At 46.9% G+C, this 21,259-nt stretch overlaps 1 protein-coding gene across 8 annotated transcripts in view; it reads left to right on the top strand.

Moving 5' to 3' along the window:
• The first annotated feature begins 201 nt into the window (after positions 1 to 201).
• LOC1272074 (pituitary homeobox homolog Ptx1) overlaps positions 202 to 21,259 on the top strand; it is a 58,362-nt gene continuing 37,304 nt past the window's right edge. The window contains exons 1-3 of one of the 8 annotated variants that reach the window (XM_061663674.1): positions 202 to 300; positions 1,686 to 2,126; positions 14,269 to 15,003. In XM_061663674.1, the coding sequence (XP_061519658.1) occupies positions 14,547 to 15,003 (457 nt within the window). In that variant the 5' untranslated portion in view covers positions 202 to 300; positions 1,686 to 2,126; positions 14,269 to 14,546. The other 7 variants (XM_061663663.1, XM_061663642.1, XM_061663672.1 and 4 more) reach the window with 7 other exon arrangements.

Consider the following 21,259-nt stretch of genomic DNA (forward strand, 5'->3'; position numbering starts at 1 on the left):
GAGCGAGAGCACACGCAATGCCCGAACACGCTGTCGGCCGGCCGTGAGTGGCGGGTGCTGTGCTGCACAACAGGGAAGGGGGCCCGCGGGCAACCAATATCGGTAGCCGCTCGCATCTCCCGCTGCACCTCCTTCGCCCCCTCCCGGACCCCTTTCTGGTCGGCGCGGGTAGGGGTTGCCCGCTAGCACCGGGCCTGGCAGCGAAACGGCCATACACATGCACCGTACAGTTCGTCGCGTTTGGTTAGTGGTCTCATCGTCGTCTGCTTGATCTATCGTTTGCGCTTCAGCCGTGCCGACGTACGTGTTTTCTGTTCAGGGCCGCGCGCTTACGAGCAGCGGGCAGCAAATCTACTTGAAAAGTCAACCGAAGCGCTCGCACAACGGTACGCACGCAGTTCCCGGTGTTTAGTGTAGCGGTGCGGTAGAGTGTGTTTTTCACGGCGCTAGTGCGTATGTTGTGCGTTTTCCGCTCCCCGGGGTAGTGTTACAGAACAGCGCCCAACGTCTAGCAATACTTCGGGAAGGTAAACGAAGAAGGAGCAGCAGAAGAAGAAGCAAAAGAAGAAAAGAAAAAAAAAACCGTATTAAGCTGGGATTTAGGTTGCTCGCGAGCCGTTGTGCGCGGTCGAATAAGAGGTGGCTTAAGCGCTTAATGAGCTTTGCGAGGGGACTGCACAAACAAACACACAGAGGCGCGCCTCAGCAAAAAAAAAAAGCATCGTTCACAGCCAGCCGTAAACAAACGGAAGGAAGCTGTGCAGATCCGTAGGGTTAGTGTATGTGTTTTTTGCCCCCAGGGTGACGACCTCGCGATCGTGGGGAACAGGATGCGTAATTGATAGGAAAAGTGGTAGTACAAATCACAATCTGGTTATCGGACGATTTAGCGCGAGTGCAAAGAAAAATACAGCCGCTACACAAAACTACAACCAATTCGGCCTGCTGCAACAGGCGGAGACAACGATCAATCAACAAAGCGAACGCCACCTATGTTGATTTATTATCTCAAGATACTAGCGGACCTTCAGAAGGTAGGGCCTGAGACAGCACGTGTGCACTATTGCTATATAACTTGCATTGCAAAGTAGGCAGTGTGTTTGGATGGGATGTCTAAGACATCCCACACTCAGGACCTGTAACGGCACGGTTGCGGTGCAAAAACGTGGATTATAGCCAAACTTTGAGGACCTAATGCGAGACGTTTAAGTGGCTCTTTGCATCTCATAAAGAGCCCACGTTAATGTGCCCTTTGCCAGATCCAAACCAGCATCGATACATTCTCGAACGGGTACCATACATGTGCATGTAGTGTGTATTAGTATCATCCGAGGTAAACAAAAAATCCACTTGGGAACTTTAGATGGGAGTTTTCTTTTACATGAAACACACTCGCTATCGGTGCGAAACAGTGATGGACGCACAACATCCTAGCAAAATCTAGTCTTGGTGTGTGATCATTTGAACGTGTAGTTTCCAGCGGTGTCGACAGACGACCAGTACCATACGGGAGCAGCTCGGTGTGTGCTATTGCTTCACTAGTGTGTCCGTTTTTTGTACACGCGTTACAACAACACTCTTAATCCTTTATTCGTTTCCATATATTTGTTTTTTGTTTTGTTGCTAATGTATAATTTTCTCCAACATCTTAATCCCGCAAACAACACCAAAATGCAAACCTTTAGTTCGTTCCTGTGCTTCTGGCCGGCGGTACGTACTTGAGTTTCAGTGTGTGCTGTGAGTGTCAGTGATTAGTTGTGATCGCGTGTCGTGATCGGAGCGAAGAAAAGCTTCTTCCTCCCACACCCTCCCCAGCGAGCAGTTGCGCAAATCGTAACGCAAAAACCCCGAAACGAACCGTAGTGCGCACACTGGTGCTACTGGGTGTTGTGCGGGGGGGGTGGTCTATTAGTGGCTGGCGTGCGCGCGATCCGTAACGCGAAAGACAAACACAAAGGTGAGCCTGCTACTGTCTAACACACAATCAATCCCCACAAATCCGAATCCGAAATGACTGCCGGCGGTTGCTTTCGGTTGAGTCCAACAAACCGCGCAGGTAGATGAGTGCTTATCGGCAGACCTCTTCAATCAACTGGCCACCAGCGGCAAGCACTAGTAACGTCCAGGTAACGCGCAGGGATAATGGAGCCGCACTAAAACCGCCCCGCCTTTCCATTTGCTGGACAGGTTAGCACATGAGCGTTGTCCAGGTTGCCTAGCAAAAGAGCAGATCTGTGTGTAGCTGTTTTGAGTGTTTGCACAGTTGGTTACAAGTTTTAGTAGTTTTTGTTGCAGAAAAAAAAACAAATCAGCACAACCTATTGGGACAGAATGAGCTTTTAAAACTCTAGTTTATGTTGAATAGAGCTTATCGAAATAGATATCAAAGTAATATGCTCAAATTATAGCTAATAACATATGAGCAAACATTAATGAGAAAATAAGATCATTCTGGGAGCTTAGAAGAGCATGACCTATTAACACGCCCCTCGAAGCCACATTGTTATGGCGTACTTAGTAGGCGTGCAGCTTAACGTAACACCGACGCTATTTCGATTCTTATTTAGAGCTGATTTCTTCTCGGCGTCGGCGTTGTCTTGCTCAGCGCAGAATAAGAACAGTTTACAGATATTCAGCGTTTATTTAAGAGACTCGGCTTGACACGAGATGATGTGTCAAAAATGTTGATTTTGTGTTATGATGATGTGTGGTAGGTAACTCCATTCATCTCATGTTTGACATCTCTAACAGCACGAAAGATTTTGTCAAACATACGCATTACTTGACACAAACGGAGACTGGGTTGTTAAACAACTTTCCGTGAGATCGGAGCTACGGAAAGTATTTTGTTTTACAGTTCTACGGTAATGTAGTAGATAATACACTAATAACAAGAAATTACATTTAGAAAGGAATTTTTATCATTTATTGCTGTTAAGAGTGTGGGAATAACAAAATGCATTGGAAGTAGGGGAGTACTATAGAATTAGATTTTTGTATTGCTGCTTGCGTTTCTCGTTGGTGTTTGTTTTCAAAACATAAGAGCAGTAACAGACCAATTTGACAGCAATGTCTTGAGTTAAGGAAAACAATATTCAACATAACTTTTGACCTCTGTAACAACCTGCTGTTATACGAATACAATTGCCGTTCATTTAGAGTCGGTTTGTTTGACACTGTTCCGTATGATTCGGATAATTGCCTCGAATAACAAGGAAGATGTTCTGTTTGAATTTCAGCTAGTTTCCTGACACACAGCTTTTGATGGTATGATTTTTAGAACTGCTTACTTCTTCGAGATATGGAACGCATTTTTTGTTTACCCTAACCAGTTGAAAAGAAAAGGTCACTCTTAATCCTATTGCAAATAGGTTTTTATATTTAAAAAAACAAGATGAAGGAGTAGTTTGGTCTACTGCATAATTAGTTTGGCATTGCACAAGAGTGATAAAGATTATGAGAAAGTGAAGATAGTCGAACCAAGGTCTAAAAGAAAGAGATGAGTTAGAAACGTATTGCTCAGTGTCATGTGATTCTAAGCGATTGTCCCACCGCACAGCCCCGAACAGATATGGCAGTGTGCTAATTGAGGCCTTAATATAGCGTGCGGCGGCATTGTGCTTATCATTTGCGTTTATGATAACCAACTCAACCGTAAATCTTCAATTAGAGAGCGGTGATGTTCGATGGACAATTTTAGATATTTTATCTATTTTACATTTTCGTGGTACAACTAAATTTTCCTAGACCTCCTAATCTGTTAGCGCTCCCGTGCACTGTGATAAATAAGGTTAAAATAGTCTGACTGGCATGGTACGTTATTGTTGCTACTGCTGCAACTCGGGCGCATTCTCTATCCGTAATCAGGTAGCTAGGCTATTTCTTATCTCTTAACAGTGAGCCACCACTCTTGTATGCACACTGGCGCCTGGTCCCGTGTTGCTGTACCCGTCTTTCTCTCCTTTTGCGCGGTCTCTCTCACCGTGCCGGCACCATGCTACCGCCACCGTCGGGCCGGGTGCATCTTTTTGCCCCCGTTCCTGGTGCATCAGCGGTGCAGCGAAACGCGCGCGCGAGAAAATACAAATAATGGGTAAAGATCTCCCGGGGTAATGTTTGATAACAAAAAGGTAGATCAATATTTGCTCACGCCTTCTCCTTTTCGCCCGCGGTGAAATCGCACCGAACTGGGAAGTGAAAAAGTCTAACGGCCGAGGGGCCGTACGGGCAAACTAACTGCGATGCCCCCGACACACACACACACACACACGCACATGGCGCTGGTTAGCCGTTCTTTAAACGAACGTTTATAAAGCTATCAACAAAAAAAGAAGAACTCCTCTCCGAAGTGCGGTAGGGTTGATCTGGGATGCCAGTGAAATGTGTCTAAAGTGATAAAAAGTTGCTCACCTTTTACTACGTTTTACGCTTACTGACGTTTAGCTGTTACATTAGTGATACATTTTTGACGGATATCATTTTGTTGTATTCCAAATTTTGCCAAAGAAAACGGGACAGATTGTTAGCCTTTTAAAAATACATAAGATTGTTGTGTTACAATGCATATAACTGCATACTATAAATATTTAATCTGTAGGACAGGAAGTTTATGAGCAATGGAAATTTGACTATTAAAGTTAATGTGTCAATTTTCCATAACCTCATTTTGTTACGGATGTAGGCAACAATAAGTAAAACGGCTCGGTGTTAATTGCATCGCACTTCCTTTGATTACATTTGAGCAAGTGAACCCATATGAGAGATTTGCTTCGATTTTTTCATCATCGCAAACACGTTTAGAACCAGCACTAAGAACACAGCTGAGTACATCGGTGTACTATTTACACGTCATTTCGAGGTACAGCAAATCTGGAGCGCCGTACGCGCTGCTCCATTATCTAGATTTAGTCGATCCGTCGGCCGACGTTGTACGATTCCCCGACAGTCGACACAAATGAATCTTGGAGGTATCGTAGGAAAAAAAAATGATACGGAAAAAAAAGAAACTTACTCTCTCATGTACACGCAACGATAAGATAACGCAACGTGTAGTGCGGTAGTGCCTCAGCGAGCTCGGCATGTTTGTTGTTATACCTGATGTCGTTTGGTCGTTAGTTTTTGTTGCTGTTGTTGGTGTTGTGTGCTGTGTTGTTGCTCTCGCGTTTCGTTTGGATTGTGTGAACCTTCGGTTGACAGCGAGTCTTTTTTCTGCGTGGTCCGCGTAAACGACCTGTGCCGATGATCCGTTGCACCTAATGCACTGGGTCGCTCGTGTCGGCCTGCTAAGACACGACTGATGGACAGTTTGCACCATTGCCGAGCCGTGTCTCGAGAAGCGGATGCTAAAGAGAGTGTCCCTACGAGGTGTGTTAATGCGTGTTTCGATTAGTGACGTCGTGTCTGCTTTGCCGAGTTCGCTTTTGTGCTTCTCGGCGACCGGTGCCGTGATCTGCTTCAATTCCTTACGATCTATCCGGGGACAGCTTGTCGCCAAACGGTAGTACGTTGTTTATCGACACGTCAAACAAAGCACTGATCCCGGCAAGCTGTGAGCTTGACAGCTATGGTTACATGCTTGAGGACAATATTTCACTCTCATGAGATGTGCAGAAATCAAAACAATTGCATTGTGAACCGTGTTGTACCGAGCATTTGATTGACTTTGTGACGGCGAAGATAAACCGAAGAACTGTGGATGATTGGTTAGTCTTTCGAGTTTACTAAGGTTATTGAACTTAACTTAGTTTTATAATTTTAGCCCGTAGAATGTTTGTAGGGAAGGATAGGATTTTGTTTGACATTGTTTTGTTGACTTAAGTGCTGTCTAGAATAATACAGCGTAGTGTGAAACTTTTTCTCCATCGTAAATGAAGAATTACTGCTTCGCTGGCGTCAAGACTTTGTCCTGAGACGATGGACATTGTATAAAACGGTACACTTACTAACTTGAAAGAACCAACCAAGTGAATTCGAGCACGAAATTTGGGCTTTCGAGCTATTTCCTTTGAAGTGGAGCCTTAAACTGCCCACCATTGAAAGGAAATATTAGAACAAGCCGTTTAAAATCCACTGTGATGTTTCTTTTTTATTGCATCCTTCTCATTCCGTCGGGTAAATAACGTCACGGATTCTTTTGATTGGTCGTGTAGTTATTTTTATTCTGAAAAAAAATACCAAATTTTTAATAAATGATGTGGCACAACAACACTCTAACGAAATCTTTACGCTTTAAACCCGATTAATCGCCCACAAATGGAATTTCGGGAATGGGAATTTCGAACAAATGTCACTTGGGTTGGGAACTAAGCCACACGATCGGCGTGCTCGGGGTTGGCTACAATTTAAGATGTATTATATTGAACATGCAGAGTAATGTGGAATGTTTTGAAATGGAATGGTCCAAGTACAGTCGTCAAGTATGCATTAAACATTTTAAAGTGCCCAAAAGATATCTGGACATATGGAATCATCATCTGAAAACATGATTTCGTTCGTAAAAAAAGTACGGTTCAACTCCCATCACATTGAATTAAACCTGCTAATCAAGAAGTTTGTCCGTTGCAATACATAATACATTCGAGTCTTTATTGGTGAATTTGCAAAACACAACAAGGCTCGGGCACAACAGGGGCGTCTTACCTTTCACTACCTTGAGTATGGTTACGGTAATGTTTTCTCTAAATGTGGTCCACCGTTTGGGTGCCCGAGCTCGAGTGTTATGGAAAGCGAAGCATGAATAATACACCTTTCTTGCAGGATTTAAGCAAAATGGCTACACTCTTTTAGCAAGATGTCCACATAAAACCGAGGCCCTCCAATTGCGCTTGCCTCAAAAAAAGAGAAAAAAAGAAAACATGTAACGATTTACACGAGTCTTTGCGGTGCAATAATCTAGCCCATCCGGGGCTCCGAAAAGCCAGCTAAGGCACAACCGTTACCGATCTGCCGGAGCAAAAAGATTCGTCAAACTTTGCACGTTGACGTTGGGGGGGGTTAGGATGGATGGTTGGGGAAGACGTAAAAGTGAAATTTATTTCATTACCATGACTCCTGTTTCACCTCGCCGTCCGACAGCAATACAGCACCGGCAAGGAAGAGCACACAACAGCATAATTGCCCGAAATGGGTAACAAAGTTCCTCTTCGTTGTTTAGTGCCAGTGGGGCCTCAAACAAAACCAACCGAAAAAAAAAGACGACAACCAAAAACTCCAAAGAAAAGATGGTTAAAGATCTCGAAATTGCCCTCTTGGGCCGGTCGTGAAGCAGTTGATTGAACGTCGTCCTTGGAACTGTCGACATACATCTAACGACGTGGAACTCCGCCCTATAACTCAGCAGCTCGCCCCCTCACAAAACGAGCCAACCGGGCCGTAACGAAACCCACCGCTAGGCTCTTTGAAAATTTTATCGTTTTTTACCACTTCTTCGGCAGGACGGTAGAGAGCCATGCCGTACCCGTTTGCTCATTTTTATCTTCTGCAACTCCTAAAGGCACCCAGTGCCACCAGACGGTGGATGCTGTGGATGCTATCCCCAAGGTTTTGTATCGCCCACTTTCACCCCCGGGATAGACAGGACATACACACACACACACACAGTCACACGGGCGCGGACGATGGGGCACCATAGAAAGGCAAGGGGGACAGATGTGGCGTGTCCGGGCGGCAGCTCAGAAAATTTGTGTTTCCCTTTTGCGGCCCAGTGTCTTGGCGGCTCAACTTTACTCCTCCATATGTCATTCATAAATACCCGTCGTATAACACATGCACATGCCCTGTGTAAGACAGTGGAGCGTGCACCACCAGGCAGGAGGGAAATAAAAACAGATCATAACCATAAACTATATCCTATCAACTTTATAAGCCATATTTTTGACTCGCTTTACTTGCCCGGCCCCGGTACCCGGGACATTTGCGGTAGCGTAGGGTTACAAGGGGCCACGGGACGGCAGCAGGCCGAACCGAAATGGCGTGTCTGTACATTCTCTACACATTGTTGTGTTTCCTTGCCGGGGCATCGCTCTTCTTCTTGAAGGCAATTTTTCCGTACACCGTACTCCAGGATACTTTCCATGGTTCTAGCCGTTGGTTCCAGCGGATTGGACTGAGTGCCATAGAGAGAGAGAGAGAGAGTGCGAAGGAGTTCAGGGCAAAGAAAAGACAACACTTTGGGTACGGCGTGTGCTGGGAACAAGCGCGACGGCACGACTGTGTACTTTGGCCCCGGGCGAAGATACACTATAACACATTCTTCCTGAGCGCTTGCAGCCGTTAATAATCTTCTTTATTATTGCGATTGTACTAACCCTCAATATTCAAGATGGTAGAGGATAGATAGGTAATTCATAAGCTCTCCTTTTGCCTTGTACCTAAACAATTCCAACTTGAGATTACGAGTGTGTAATATGTGGTCGTGTGCGGTGCTCTGTGTTACTATGAACCCTTCCTCCTTCTTCCAAGCAGAAACTATGTTTTAATCAGGTTTCGGTTGTTGCCGGATAGTACGCTGCCACTTTCTTTCCCAGATCGGGAGGGCCATCCTTGTGAAAGGTGCTTTGAAATTACTTACCGCACTACTATCCTGCCACCGTTACTCGCAAGTTTACGTTTGCGGATTAAGTGCTGCAGCGAGCAACGTTCTGTGTGTTTTCAATTTCGCTTCTGAGTGCTGGAAATGGGGCGTGCGGGTACTGCTTGCTCGAAAACATTTAAATTGCCCGCTTCAGTGTGCTTACGGCAGTTGTCGTCGGAATTGTGCTGACTAGAGAATCATTTTGACAGTTGTGCAAACTAGCGGAAAAGATTTTGAGTTAGTGTTTTAGTATCTAAAATTTGGTATGTTAGAAAGTGTTGCACAAATAATAGCGTTAGCAGGACAGATTAGCTTAGCCACTATTTATACCATATCTGGTGGAAAGTTATTGTACACTTGTACTTACAGTTACACCACAAAAAAAAAAATTATATTTTATTTAAATTTATCCACTAAGAATCATAGTAACTGAGATCACGCTCACATGTTGTCCATCGTATTGCTGTTGTGAGAATTATTACTAAGGTAGCTATAATATTGATTTCAAAGTGTTTGTGAGCCACTCATGCTGTTGAATTTACTGAAATTGATATTTACCGCGCAACAAAAGGATTTACTCACAGTTAGGTTAATGTTTTATTGAGCGAATACTCAATAATCAACAATCTGCTTTGACAAACCTTTTCATTTCTTCCGTGCTTGATTTGCTATAAAACTGTATTTGAATCTAGTTTGACATTTTATGGCAGTACTTATTAACTGTCAATCTAAACTATTTGTTTACTGTTACACGTCACTTAAAGCGCTTGTTACTGTGATCTTACAAATAAGTTTGTGTGTTCAATTGCGCGTGGCATATACATTTATTTTCGCCAGGACGGCCTCAGCTGTATCGCTTAAGATGACGAAAAAGATACTTCAATATTGTAAGGTCCTTTGATAAACAATCATGCCTAGGAGAAAATGTTCAATGTTCACCATTTCACTTTCTAATTGTGATTGTCTCCATAGAATTCGAGTATTATAACTGTTTCAAGATAAGAAACAGAAATAGACATGCTGCCTGTCAATATTAAAAGGTTCATGCTCAAATTCACCTCTAGAATCCTTTTTGTAGGTAGCCAAAAAAAAAAAAAAAAAAGAATGAATAGAGATGGCTCGTTAAGAAAGAAAAAGACACACATCACCCTTAGTTAAATGAATTTTACTCCAGCCGAGCAATGTACTACAAATGTCACTGATTGAGGCGGCTTGCGGCAAGAATAAAAAAAAAAGCAAACCCGACCTTACACTGCGTACATGCCACCCAGCGAGTTGACATCTTTCCAGTCGGGTTCACCAGTTCAACTGTCTTCCTTTCGTGCAGTTGTAAGACGTTAGAACAGTAGCAAAAGGAAGAAACAAAGCCCAGCAAATACAAAACTAAACCGATCAATGTAGATAGAATTTATGTACTGAAACATTAGTGTGTACGCGTGTGAGTGTGTGTGTGTACTAAGGACAGGCGAAATGCGGGAAGATGAACCTGCCAGTGTGTGTTTGAAGCCTCGGTTATCTGCAGCCAACCATCAAAAGCGTACTGGGTGCCCTCTGTGCGTCCCTGGCAGCAGCTGTACTGTGAGCGCAATGGGCAAATACTATTTTTCCAGTGAATTTTCCAATGTTTATTGTTAACCCCTCAACCTGCTGCCACCCTGCAAGCGCCCTCTAGTGGTTTAGTTGCTTACTAGAAAAGCAAAAGAAATAAAAGAGAAAGTAATCCATTTTATTCGCATGCTTCTGTTTTCTTGAACCGCACGACCGCACGACATCGAACCTTAGTCAGGCAGCAAAGCAAAGCAAAGCAAAGCAAAAAAAAAGACATACCTCCCCAAAAACAGGGAAAAGAAGGTGAAGCACTAGAAAACAGAATCATGCCACTAAAACCCTGAGACAGTGTTTGTGTGCTCGCTCTACCCTTGCCCTCGGGATTGGGCTTGGGAAAAACGGAAAGCATAATGCACATCCAATTATCTTTTTGTTCAATCAACTGGGCTCAGCGAGTGTGCCGTTTTGCCGGGGCTGGGGCGGGACGACTCGCGCTCGTTCGCATCTCCAAAATCCGGTGTGGTGTGGCGGTGTGTATGTGTGAGTGTGTGAGTGTGTGCGGTTACCCAAACGCCTTGCCGTCGTGTGGCTGTTTATGCCACCCGGTTGAGGTGCTTGTGATACTATAATACAACGGGTTTTGGTTGAGTAATATAGTAGGTTGGGTAGTGTATTTCCCCTTTTTCGGTTGCTTTCCACATTCGATGGCACATTTTTCCTCTGCCAAAGCCCAACTGGTGAAATGGTTTAATCTTGGCACTGCTAGAGTGTGTAAATACTAGAGCAGATACGCGGCTGTAGTGTACACCATTCAGTTTAACCTGCCTGCCTTAAAGTGAGCTAATTTTATAGCAAATCATTTGTACGGAGACGAATACTTTACAACATCCAACCAACGTCTCTTTCTCGCTCTCTCTCTCTCTCTCTCTCTCTCTCTCTCTCTCTCTCTCTCTCTCTCTTTATCTCCCCGCCATCTTTACTTGTAATGCTAGAACACATTTATATAAGTAAAATCACCCAGCCATCTCCGCCAACCGCCATCTTGCCCCCCCCCCTTCCCCCCTCTCCGAACACTCTCGCGCAAGATCCTTAACGTTCCATTCCATTTGCAATGAAAATTTAGCATCCCAAATGGGTACGGGCAAGGGCAAAATGAAACTGGGGGAGAAAACTCTGTTCTCTGCGCCCACCCACCTACTGTGTGTGTGTGTGTGTGTGTTGTTTGCGAAAAACGGGGCACCATCGCACGGAACGGAACGCAACGGAAGCGACCGGAGGAGACGGCAAGACGTGTGACTGGCATTTGACATTTGGGGAAATCCTTATTCACTTCAAACGAATTTCCAGATCCACCAATTCCGTACACGCGCGCACACCATCGCTGTGTGTGTGTGTGTATGTGTGTTTGGAAGGGTTCGCTTCGGGGTGGAAAATCTCCCTCAACAAAAGGGGCATCCCCGTGCGAGGGCGTGCGGGCCCTTTGCCAACGCGTCCTTTCAGCTCGCTCGCCGGTCTCGCTCTCGCACCCATAGGGAAAACCAAAAAACACAGGGATGCTGCGCTGTCAATGGAATTAAGATTGTTGGTTGATATTTTTCGAATTTCATCCAAAAACTTATTTTGCTTTACGCCCCCTACCCCGGGGGCTCGCGCCCGGCCTGCCACCATTTTCCCCGCTGTGGTTGCCCGTGCTTTCCCACTGCGAATCGAGCGCAAGGGATGCCGACTGCTAGGCCGCCTTTCGCTTGCGCTAACCCTACGGCGCCTAGAGATTACCGGGCGGAGGCCATGCTTTTCTTTTCGGGGCACATTAAAGGGGCTACCAAACCCACGCTAGAATAAGTATATACTCCAGGGGGGGAAAAAAAGGGTTTTTCGATTTGTTATTTTTTTTTTGCTCCACTCCCTTCCACTGGCCCTGCCTCGGCAGCCACCAAGCTCGACCCAGGTAGTTTGGCGTGGAGACGGTTTTTGGGGTAGTTTGGTTCAATTTATATGCGCCGATTGGAGCTCTTGCGCGCCTTGCGTGTCTGTATCTCTGTGGTTGTGTAAAGAAAGGGACAGCGCTGGCGGAAATAGCCTCCCCGATGGGTACGGTTTGGGCATATTAAATTATTTTTAATTAACGTTAATCCCCATTCATTGACGTTTTGTAAAGAAATGGAGGCAAAGATAACAGAGAAACAAGCAGAGGAGGAAAAAAAGCCCAACAAAACCAATCTAATGCCGCTACCAACCGTTATGGCAGCTCTAGCTAACGGAAAAGGCCACCCGTAGTAAGGGCAGCGCTCGCGCAGTACGCAAACGCACGCCATGGAGTGCTAGTGGGGGGGCTAAAGATTTTGGCGTCGCTGTCAAGGACATCATTGAGCTTGAAAGTTGAGACACTCGGCTTTGATAAAACGGTGACGTTTGGCGCGAGCGTTCTTCACCGCGTGCGACCAGGCGAACGGTACGGAACGGTGCACGCATGCGCCGTGCCCGGGAAGGCATGGGAGGAGATCGATCGGGTTGGATGGAGGCTGGGAGGCGGGTGCAAAAGAAATTCACCAGCAAAAGAAAGTGAAAGGCCCACGCCCCATCTTTATTCCCTTGTTCCTTGCCCCCTCCCCCACAAGGCGCTGGTGCGGCCGTTGGGGCATCGTCAATCAACCGCTCGCGCTCAATGCACTTCCTTTGTCATTTATTTTCATTTATTCAGCGGGTGCTTCCCGCTTTTTTGGAGTTGGAGTTTTATGTTCCATCGTGTGTTTTTTTTGTTGTTGTTGTGGTCCTTTTCACTTCACGCAAAGCAACGCAAAGCAATGGGAAATGTAAATGCGCTGTGCCGGATAAGCCGGTGGTACGGTTTTGGCTTTAAATTTGCTCGACCGAAACCCATTTAAAGCAAAGTCCATTAGAATAATCATCGTTTGAATGTTACATTTCGGTTTCGTTGCCGTCGCGCGGTTCGTCCATTTTGAAATTCATTAAAATTCACAGCCTTTAGTGCGACGGAATGATGAAGGGAGCTTACCGCCGCGAAAGTTGTAACGGTTTGTATTAGTTTAAATTGCGCCTTGCAATGTTTTCAGTATTGATTTTGATACTGTTCAGTTTGCTTCCTAACATTGTCTACAAATAACACTCCATGGACGGCGGCGGTGCGATAGAGCTGTGGTACAGCGGTTGGCTTTACACACCAGAGGATCAGCGTTCAATTCTGATCCCCATCAATCACGCTCCGTTTCTTTAAGTTGGGTGTAGTTTTCCAGTAATGAGTTTGGTGTAAAATACCATAACTTCTATGTAACTGTCTATGTTTATGGCATGTCAACGAAAAAAAGATTTTATGTTATTGATGCCTACTAAGGCCTGGTTTTTAGTGCATGGTTTTTTTATGAAGTATTGACATAATTTGAAGCTACAAATATCAATTGTCAGAAAACGTGGTGTAGTAATCCGAGAAGGCCCTCGGTATATCTATTATTGCCTAAAAAATGCACCTGCACATAAGTTTGTATGGTGAAATTTAGTTGAAATTATTTCAATTCAAATAGTTGAAGCTGGTTAAAGTTGGTGTTTAGGGGGATAAAAGCTGAAGCGTCAGATTATAATTCTAGGTTTTCTTTATTTTAGAAGTTGGAAAGAAAACTTCTTTTAACCATTGGGTACGGCAAATAAAAGCAATGAAGCTTAGTTGTTCTTAATGAACACAATAGAAAGAGAAACGAAGATAGTTGGTAGACAACAGCTTTTATTTTATTTACTGCAAGTCTCGTCGTTCTAGTTATGTCCAATAGTGGTGCTGGCTGTATAAACTAACTTAATTATGATAAAATAGGATCCGCAGACTTCTATCTTTTGAGTTTATCTTGCACTGTAACATGCGCTTCGAATAATACTTTAATTAGTGCCAAAAAAATTCTTTTGAAGCACACACGATCGGTCTGAGTTCTAAGCTAGTAAAGCACCATAGAAACGCATCCCAACGACTAACATAGAGCTGCTATCTATTCAGTTTCGGTCAACTAACCCGATAAAGCTTCTCACATGTTCCGATATTCCCCCATGCAAACGCACCTAACTAATGAGCTGCACCACCTTCTTTTCTTCTCTCTCCAAACCCTCTCCGCCACAATTTCTGTTTACCACCGTCCCGCATGCAGGTGATAGGAAGCAACGGCCGCAGAGCGCACTCGCTGCATTCCACCATCAACGGTCGAGAAGGGGCGCAGCTGTCCCGCCAGCGCTCGCCAGCCGTACCGCACTCCAGCAGTAGTAGCAGCAGCAGCCCGCCAGCCGGTAGCAGCGGTGGGCCGTACCCCTTTTACTTTGAGACCCCGGTACGCAGCAAACCGTCAAAACGATTTATCTTCGGCCGTACAAGGACATCTTCCCGGGCGGTGGCCATAACCAGCTATCCTCGCTATATCCGCAACCCGTGATGGAGCGTAGCGGCGGCGGCGGTAGCGGTGGCGGCGGTTCCGGCGGTCCGACCCCGAGCAGCCTCGGCGACACGATGAGCGACTCGGCCGGCCTGTGCCTGCAGGACCTGGTCGGCGTCAACGGCACCGGGGGAGGCGGCGGCGGCGGTGGTGGGGCGGGCGGTACGGGCGGTGGGCCCGGGGGCGCGAACAATACGCTGGCGGACCACCTGCACGGTACCGGGGCGCACCATGGGCCCCACACGCACCACAGCCTGCACGACGGGCTGGTCAGCGGCGGCGTGAGCGTCTCGTCCGCCATTACCAGCCTGATGTCGCCGGGCGGTATCAACAGTGGCGGGCTGGGACACCTGCACCACGGCGCACCGGACCTGTCTGCCCACCATCATCATCACCATCACCACCATCAGCATCACCATTCGTCGGCGCTGCACGAGCCGCTGGAGAAGTTGAAGCGTAAGTACCATCCATTGGGGTAGGAGCGGTATGGAAGCGGGGGGGGGGGGGGAAGTAGGCCGGCATACCATTTGCTAAACACTTGCTTCGGTATGTGCAGTTCAACCCATGTGTTCCAGCACGATACGCGCTACAAAAACGAACGTTTTGTGCCGCTAGTTGCATACTTGCAGGAGTTTTACATTAAAAACTGCCTGAAGTTATGCAAATGAGCAGCACAAAATCTGCTTTTCGCATGCTCAGCTGTCTCACCGCTAGTGTATCCAGTCAGATGCGTTCCAGTCCCATCAGAACGGTCCAATTCCCATTCGGCCAGCGCGAAAAGAGCAGCTTGCGCTTTATCTTGCAGCTCGCTTCCCTCCAGTCGCGTACGTGGGAAAAAAAGTTCCCAGGGACAGGGACAGACAGGCAGCGATCCGGTGTGTGTGTGTGTGTGTGTGTGTGATGAAATCTTCATTGACAGCACGGCATGACAAGTGTTCGCATTGTTTGGGCACTTGGCGCTCATGTTTTTGTGCTTTGCTTTCCCACCTTCCCGTTGCGCATCCGTGCGAGCATGCATGCCCGTTTTTTGCTGCTGTTGCTCCTTATCGCGCCCGCCCCGGGGCTAACACCGATAAGCGGCATGTAGCCCGCAAGCGGTACGGCAACAACTTGTCGCGCGCTACTGCTGCTACGCCGATCACAATGCCCGAATGATTATGATGTAATCGTTATTATGCTATCACACAATTAAACAAATTAGATCCGAAAAACATAATAGCGTCCAATTAGTTCGCTCCCTTGCCGCGTTGGTTTCGGTACCCCTCCCGAATGCGACCGATACCGTCGGGTTGTACGATATTAGCCGCGCGCGAGCGACAACCCCTTGCAGTGCGGTTGAATAGCACGCGAGTCACAGCATAGCAGGGGGAAGAACAAGCATCAGAATCTGTTGCTGCTGCTGCCGCTGCTGCTGCTGGCGATTTTTGAGCCCTGGCGCTGGTTTGTTCCCGCTAAGCGAAGGGTTCGGTACGGCATACCGCACCGGAAGGGATGGAAAGCACTTGCATTTGTAGGTGCGGTTTTGTGGGTACCGATTTGCCGAAGCCCTACCTTAAGGGTCAGTTGTTTAATCTGGGAGAAAGATTTGCTGGAAAGTGCACTGCCCCCAAACAGGTTAACCTGCAGTCTCTGTTGCTTCCATTCCGGTCGTCCTGTTTTTATTTGTCTCTTCCCGTGTGGCCGTGTTTCGAAACAGTGATTGTACGGCTAGTGCGCTGCGGTGTGTTTTGATTCGTGCTGTTTGCCACCAATATTGCCCAATTAGCTCGGTACAATTTTAATCAATTAGCTGCTGCCCCTAATCCCTGCCGGGCTTTGGGTCGATTAAATCTCATATCATACCTGCCGTTCGAACCTTGCAGGGCGTTGGAATCATTGCAGCAGGTTTAAATGCACTAAGAATGTTGTGTACTAAGCGTGCAGCAGCGCCCACTGGCGCTCAAAATGGGAACCCAGCGTTCCGGCTGCCAAACACAAATTCGAAAGAGAAACCTCCGAACTGCTCCAGCGTCAGGTTCGCAGCCACGCGGGGCGAGCAAGTCGCGTACCGGAAAGATATCCCAACGTCACCGCCGCCACCGCCGGTTCCGATTTCCCTCTTCGCTAATCTGCTTGATGAGGAGCTTAGGGCAAACTTTACATTTAGATTAAAGTTTGCTCGCAAAAGGGCAAACACAGACACGGTGGGGCGCAAAAAAAGAAAAACACAGTGCTGGTTTCATGAACCCGATCTCGTTGTTTTCTTTCGGCCTCTGCCTTTTTTGTTTGTTTGTGTCCATAAAAAAAGTGTTGCTTGTGGGATTCGTTCTTTCCATACGCATCCTCTGTTTTAACATATAAAAATGCTTTGGATTTCGGAGCGTTTCTTTTTTTGACAACATTTTTAACACCGAAAACCGTTACGGCACGATTAGAGCATATTAGTTAGCTTTCGTGTGTATTTTTTTGTTGTTGTTGGTTGTGATGGTTTCTTTTTAAACCGTTCCAACTTTATACTTTTGGCCACTTTTCATCCCGGTTTTTCACTTACTTCAGTTTGCCGTTTTTCCCGCGTGCCCATCTCTCATTTATCTCCATTTCGAGCGTGTTGTTGTCGTTTCTTCCTTTTTTTTACTGCTGTCTTCCTGCCAGGCTAATCTTTCCCCATTTATTCCTGGCCTCTTTCACCGCCACCCTCTCCTTCACCCACATAGGTTGGTTCCCTCTTTTTTTTACCGGGAGCCTTTTGCCTGCCAAACCTCAAACACAAAAACCACTCCCGAGCGCTCGAGCGGCTCGATTATTCTCTCGCACAAAATAATAACAAACCATCGACCGTTCGCGGCGAAGGGTGATCAATTAGCCGTGACGAGTTTCCACGCGTTCTTCCCTTCCTGCCCCGCTTGCTGCCCTGGTACCCTTGGCACACACACACACACAGAGATAGAATTTTCCGGCCCGGGCGGGAAACCCCCGAGTCCGCCCAGGAGCCGCAGGGGCGAAAAAGCAGCGCACGCATCATAATGACAAATTACCGACGCAGATTGAGCGTGACGGTGTGAGAAGGTTGATGCTTGAGCACGATTTCGTAAACAAATGACGGTGAGTAAGGGACCGGATAAGGCAGACCCCTCTGCCACAGCAGCTGGGCCATGCAAATTCGTTCTCCCATGGCCGCCCCGGGTGGAAACGGCAAGGATGTACGCGCGTTTTCGGGCAGGCGCTGGGCAGGACGATGGTCCCATGGCTGCCGTTTTCTCCGCCCGTCCCGTCGTGTTTTTGTCGACGCGCAACGGTGCGCGTTTTTACATTTTTCCAATAATGATAAGCGTGAATAATGCACACGTACACATCCCGAAACGTGCCGGGAGGGGGAGCCGGTTCGCTGCGGGACGAAATGATAAGCAAAAGCGGAACACGCCAAAACCGACAGGACGGTGACAGCTCCACAGCGGCGGGAGCCCGACGAGGCCATTAATTTATCTCAATTATCCCGCTGTTTATTTGTTCAGTTTATCCGTTTTGCGTACGCAAAACTCCATCTCCATTTCTTGATAAGCATATTAATTCTGTCCGCCGTGTTCGCTGCTGAAATGTGGGCCAGGCAAGCCACGGATGCCGTTTGTGCGGGGGACGAGAAGCGAAAACAATGCGCGCGCTCGTGATGAACGATTGGTTCTGCTCGCGGTTGGGAGGATTCGCATTTTGACAGTTATTTAGAACCGGGGAGTTGTGTTTGGGGGGAGTTTGGCTGTTGTTTTACAGGTGTCACTGTGTGTTGTGGTTTTGTACAATTGTTTAAAGATGGTTTCGCTATCAAGCTGTACTTTGTATTTGGCTTGCTTGTTGCCCCTGAAAGTATGCAATCGTTGTACAAAATGGACTTAATAAGCAAAACAATGCATTTTGCGCCAAACTGACGCAATCTTCAAGAAAGAAAAGGAGAAGAAAATTTACAAGTAAATGCTCAACTGTTTTCGCATAATTTGGGAGTACATTTTCGCTCCGAACCGCTGCGGCTAATCAAAAGAACGCTTTGCGCGGTACATCGTGTAGCAAAAAATTGAGTCACTCTGTAGGCCTACACCTAGAGCTCTATCCGCTGCTACAACGATACCGAAATGGGGGGGGGGGGGGGAATGCTGAAAAATGCATGCCGCGCGCGTACGGTTCGTAGCGAGCGAGTCATAAAATAAGACTTCATCTAACCCCGGCCTAGAGACGTGCAGGGGTGGGGTGGGAGAAACCGAAACCGAAATGCGCCAAAAAACACGTCCAACTGCTGTTTCCACCGGCAGGGCACGGTACAGAACGCTTGTAGGGGCCTAGGGGAAAAATAATCTATGCTATAAAATTTACCAATGGCACGCAGAGAATGTGCCGCTTTTCCACACGCTCTGCCTACGAGCGAAAACCCACCGAAAACCGGGAAAAACCGTTCTCGCCGCTGTCTTCATGGGAGGAAAATACATTGAAGAAGGACAAGAAAAAAAACCTTCCAGAGGCGGGGTACGCATGCCAGCGTCGACCGCGCGCACAATAAAAACAAAAGCACCACACCCGAAGACACCGAGACCACAGTTAATCTCCATTTCGGCTTCCCCGCTACACACACACACACACACACTACGGGTAATGATGCATTTTTTCTAGTCTCCCGCCGCCCCCGGACGCACAAATGCGTTTCGTCAGAACGGTGGTTTGTGCGGTGGTGCATATCTGCGTACACGGGACATAACCGGGACATCGAGCCAGCTGGTGAAGTTATAATTCTTCGAACTGTCAGTTCGAGGGTAGTTAAATACCAGGGAAAGGACTGAGAAGAAGAGGAAGAAGGCACAAAAAAGCCATAGCTACGATGTAAAAAAAGAAAAACAACTACCGATGATGCCGTCACGAAATGCAAATGCAAACGGCTGCGGAGATGCTGGGCTGCCAAGATGCGCGAGTTCTACGGCAATTGGTTGGAATCTTGCATTCCTACTGGCCCACCAACGGCCAGAAGCGCTGAAGCATAATGATAAAAACGCTTCAATTGCAAATAATTTTGCTCCAATTCAAGTTGGAACCGTACCGTCAGCTTCAGTTGCAGGAGTTCAGCTGTTAGGAACGAGACAACAGTTTAAACAGCTAAGAAGCAAACTTTAATTTTGTAGAATCAGCCTCTAGTATACCTTTAGCTATGGGAATTATCTAATCGAAAGCTGAACCATTTTGACCTGTTTACATCGGTAAGTGTCTAGTTTGAGCTATTAAAAATGGATTTGCCCGGATTTAAAGCACTCCAATTGACAAAAGTCAATAGCGCGCTATAGTGCAATACACCTGCCGGATGCAACGGAGGCTTAAATTGGATACCTTTTGTTTCTGCACCCATAAGTGGGTGTGCCTCCAAGGAAGTTTTCATTGTTGCTGGAATGTTGGAAGTGCTCCAGACCAAAGCCCTCTTGTAGATTCCAAGATTACCCTGCTCCGCCTAGGCATCGTAATGCTAGGCATGCTCTTGAGCATCCAAACAGAATTTCCCCAATTCTACTTGTCGATTACACACTTGACACTCAACTTTACCGAACGAACTTTAATGTACGGCCGCGATAGCGAATGTCTGGTTGAATGTTTTGGGTGGTCTGGTGTTATGTGATACTCGGTCATTTTCAGCATCACATCTTTGGGCTTTTTTGGTTCGAAATTACTCAGAGATACTCGTCAAAAACAGAAGCGTGACATCATTTACCGCCTACAGTTTGCTCAATAAAGAGACACCTTCTTTCGCGCTGTATCATGGGAGTCCCCCAAACGGTCTAAATCACGTTCAGGGCATCAAACCGCAAATTGTGCCATTCTGTTCGATCACGCTATTTCCACCGAAGCTGTCAAATTAGCAAACACAGTAACTATCACTTCCAATGATTTCTAATTGAAGTACAACATCAAAGTCCTAATAACATTTAGCAAACGGCTCACTCGACATCTACTACTTCACGTCAGAAGGCTGGGGCGGATTGTTGGCATTCCCAGAAATACGCACTCGGCGGGACGCGCACTACACCACCCGATATAACAACCTCGGGAAGCAATTTTTGAAAGCCTTATTGTTTGTCGGCGTGACATTACGACATCTCCAGCTGAAAGTTGTTGTAGCGCTCCCAGGCCTTGAAGTAGCAGCGCTCCGTTGTTCCGCCAGCAAATTGTTAACACCAACGGATTGTTGCAAATTGTTTTTTTTGTTGTCCTATTTTGGGTACCAGCACTCCCGGCTGCGCGGTGATGAGCACTAGCAATCAGCGTCATCGCTAGTTTTTCCAGCTCGAGCCCGTGGCTTCTATGTGCTGCTTGCGTTTTTTCTTCTGCCAATTTGACCATTTGACACCGAAACATCTCATCCGCACCGAAAAGCCGGCGGGTGGAAACCCCGTTGACATTTGCGGATACTGGTGCGACAGCACACAGGCGATGGCAGGCGAGCAGAGATCGTTCAATACGCAGCTTGGCATCCCATCAACACCGTGTTTTTGATGGTTGCCCGCTTGTTGCTGCGGATCGGCCTGTCTGCGAAAGCGTTACGTTCGCCGTGCGCAACACCGTGAGCAGCAGCAACCTCCAGACATGTACTCGCTACGCTTGGGCCTCCCGTGGCGGGTGTCCCGCGGCACTGATTCCGTGGGCTAATTCCCGGGGTCAGCAGATAGCGTTGTTTTGGGGAGGGATTGCGGACCACTCATGAACGGTGTTA

This window comes from Anopheles gambiae, chromosome X (genome assembly GCF_943734735.2).
Source record: "Anopheles gambiae chromosome X, idAnoGambNW_F1_1, whole genome shotgun sequence".
Classification (NCBI taxonomy): domain Eukaryota; kingdom Metazoa; phylum Arthropoda; class Insecta; order Diptera; family Culicidae; genus Anopheles; species Anopheles gambiae.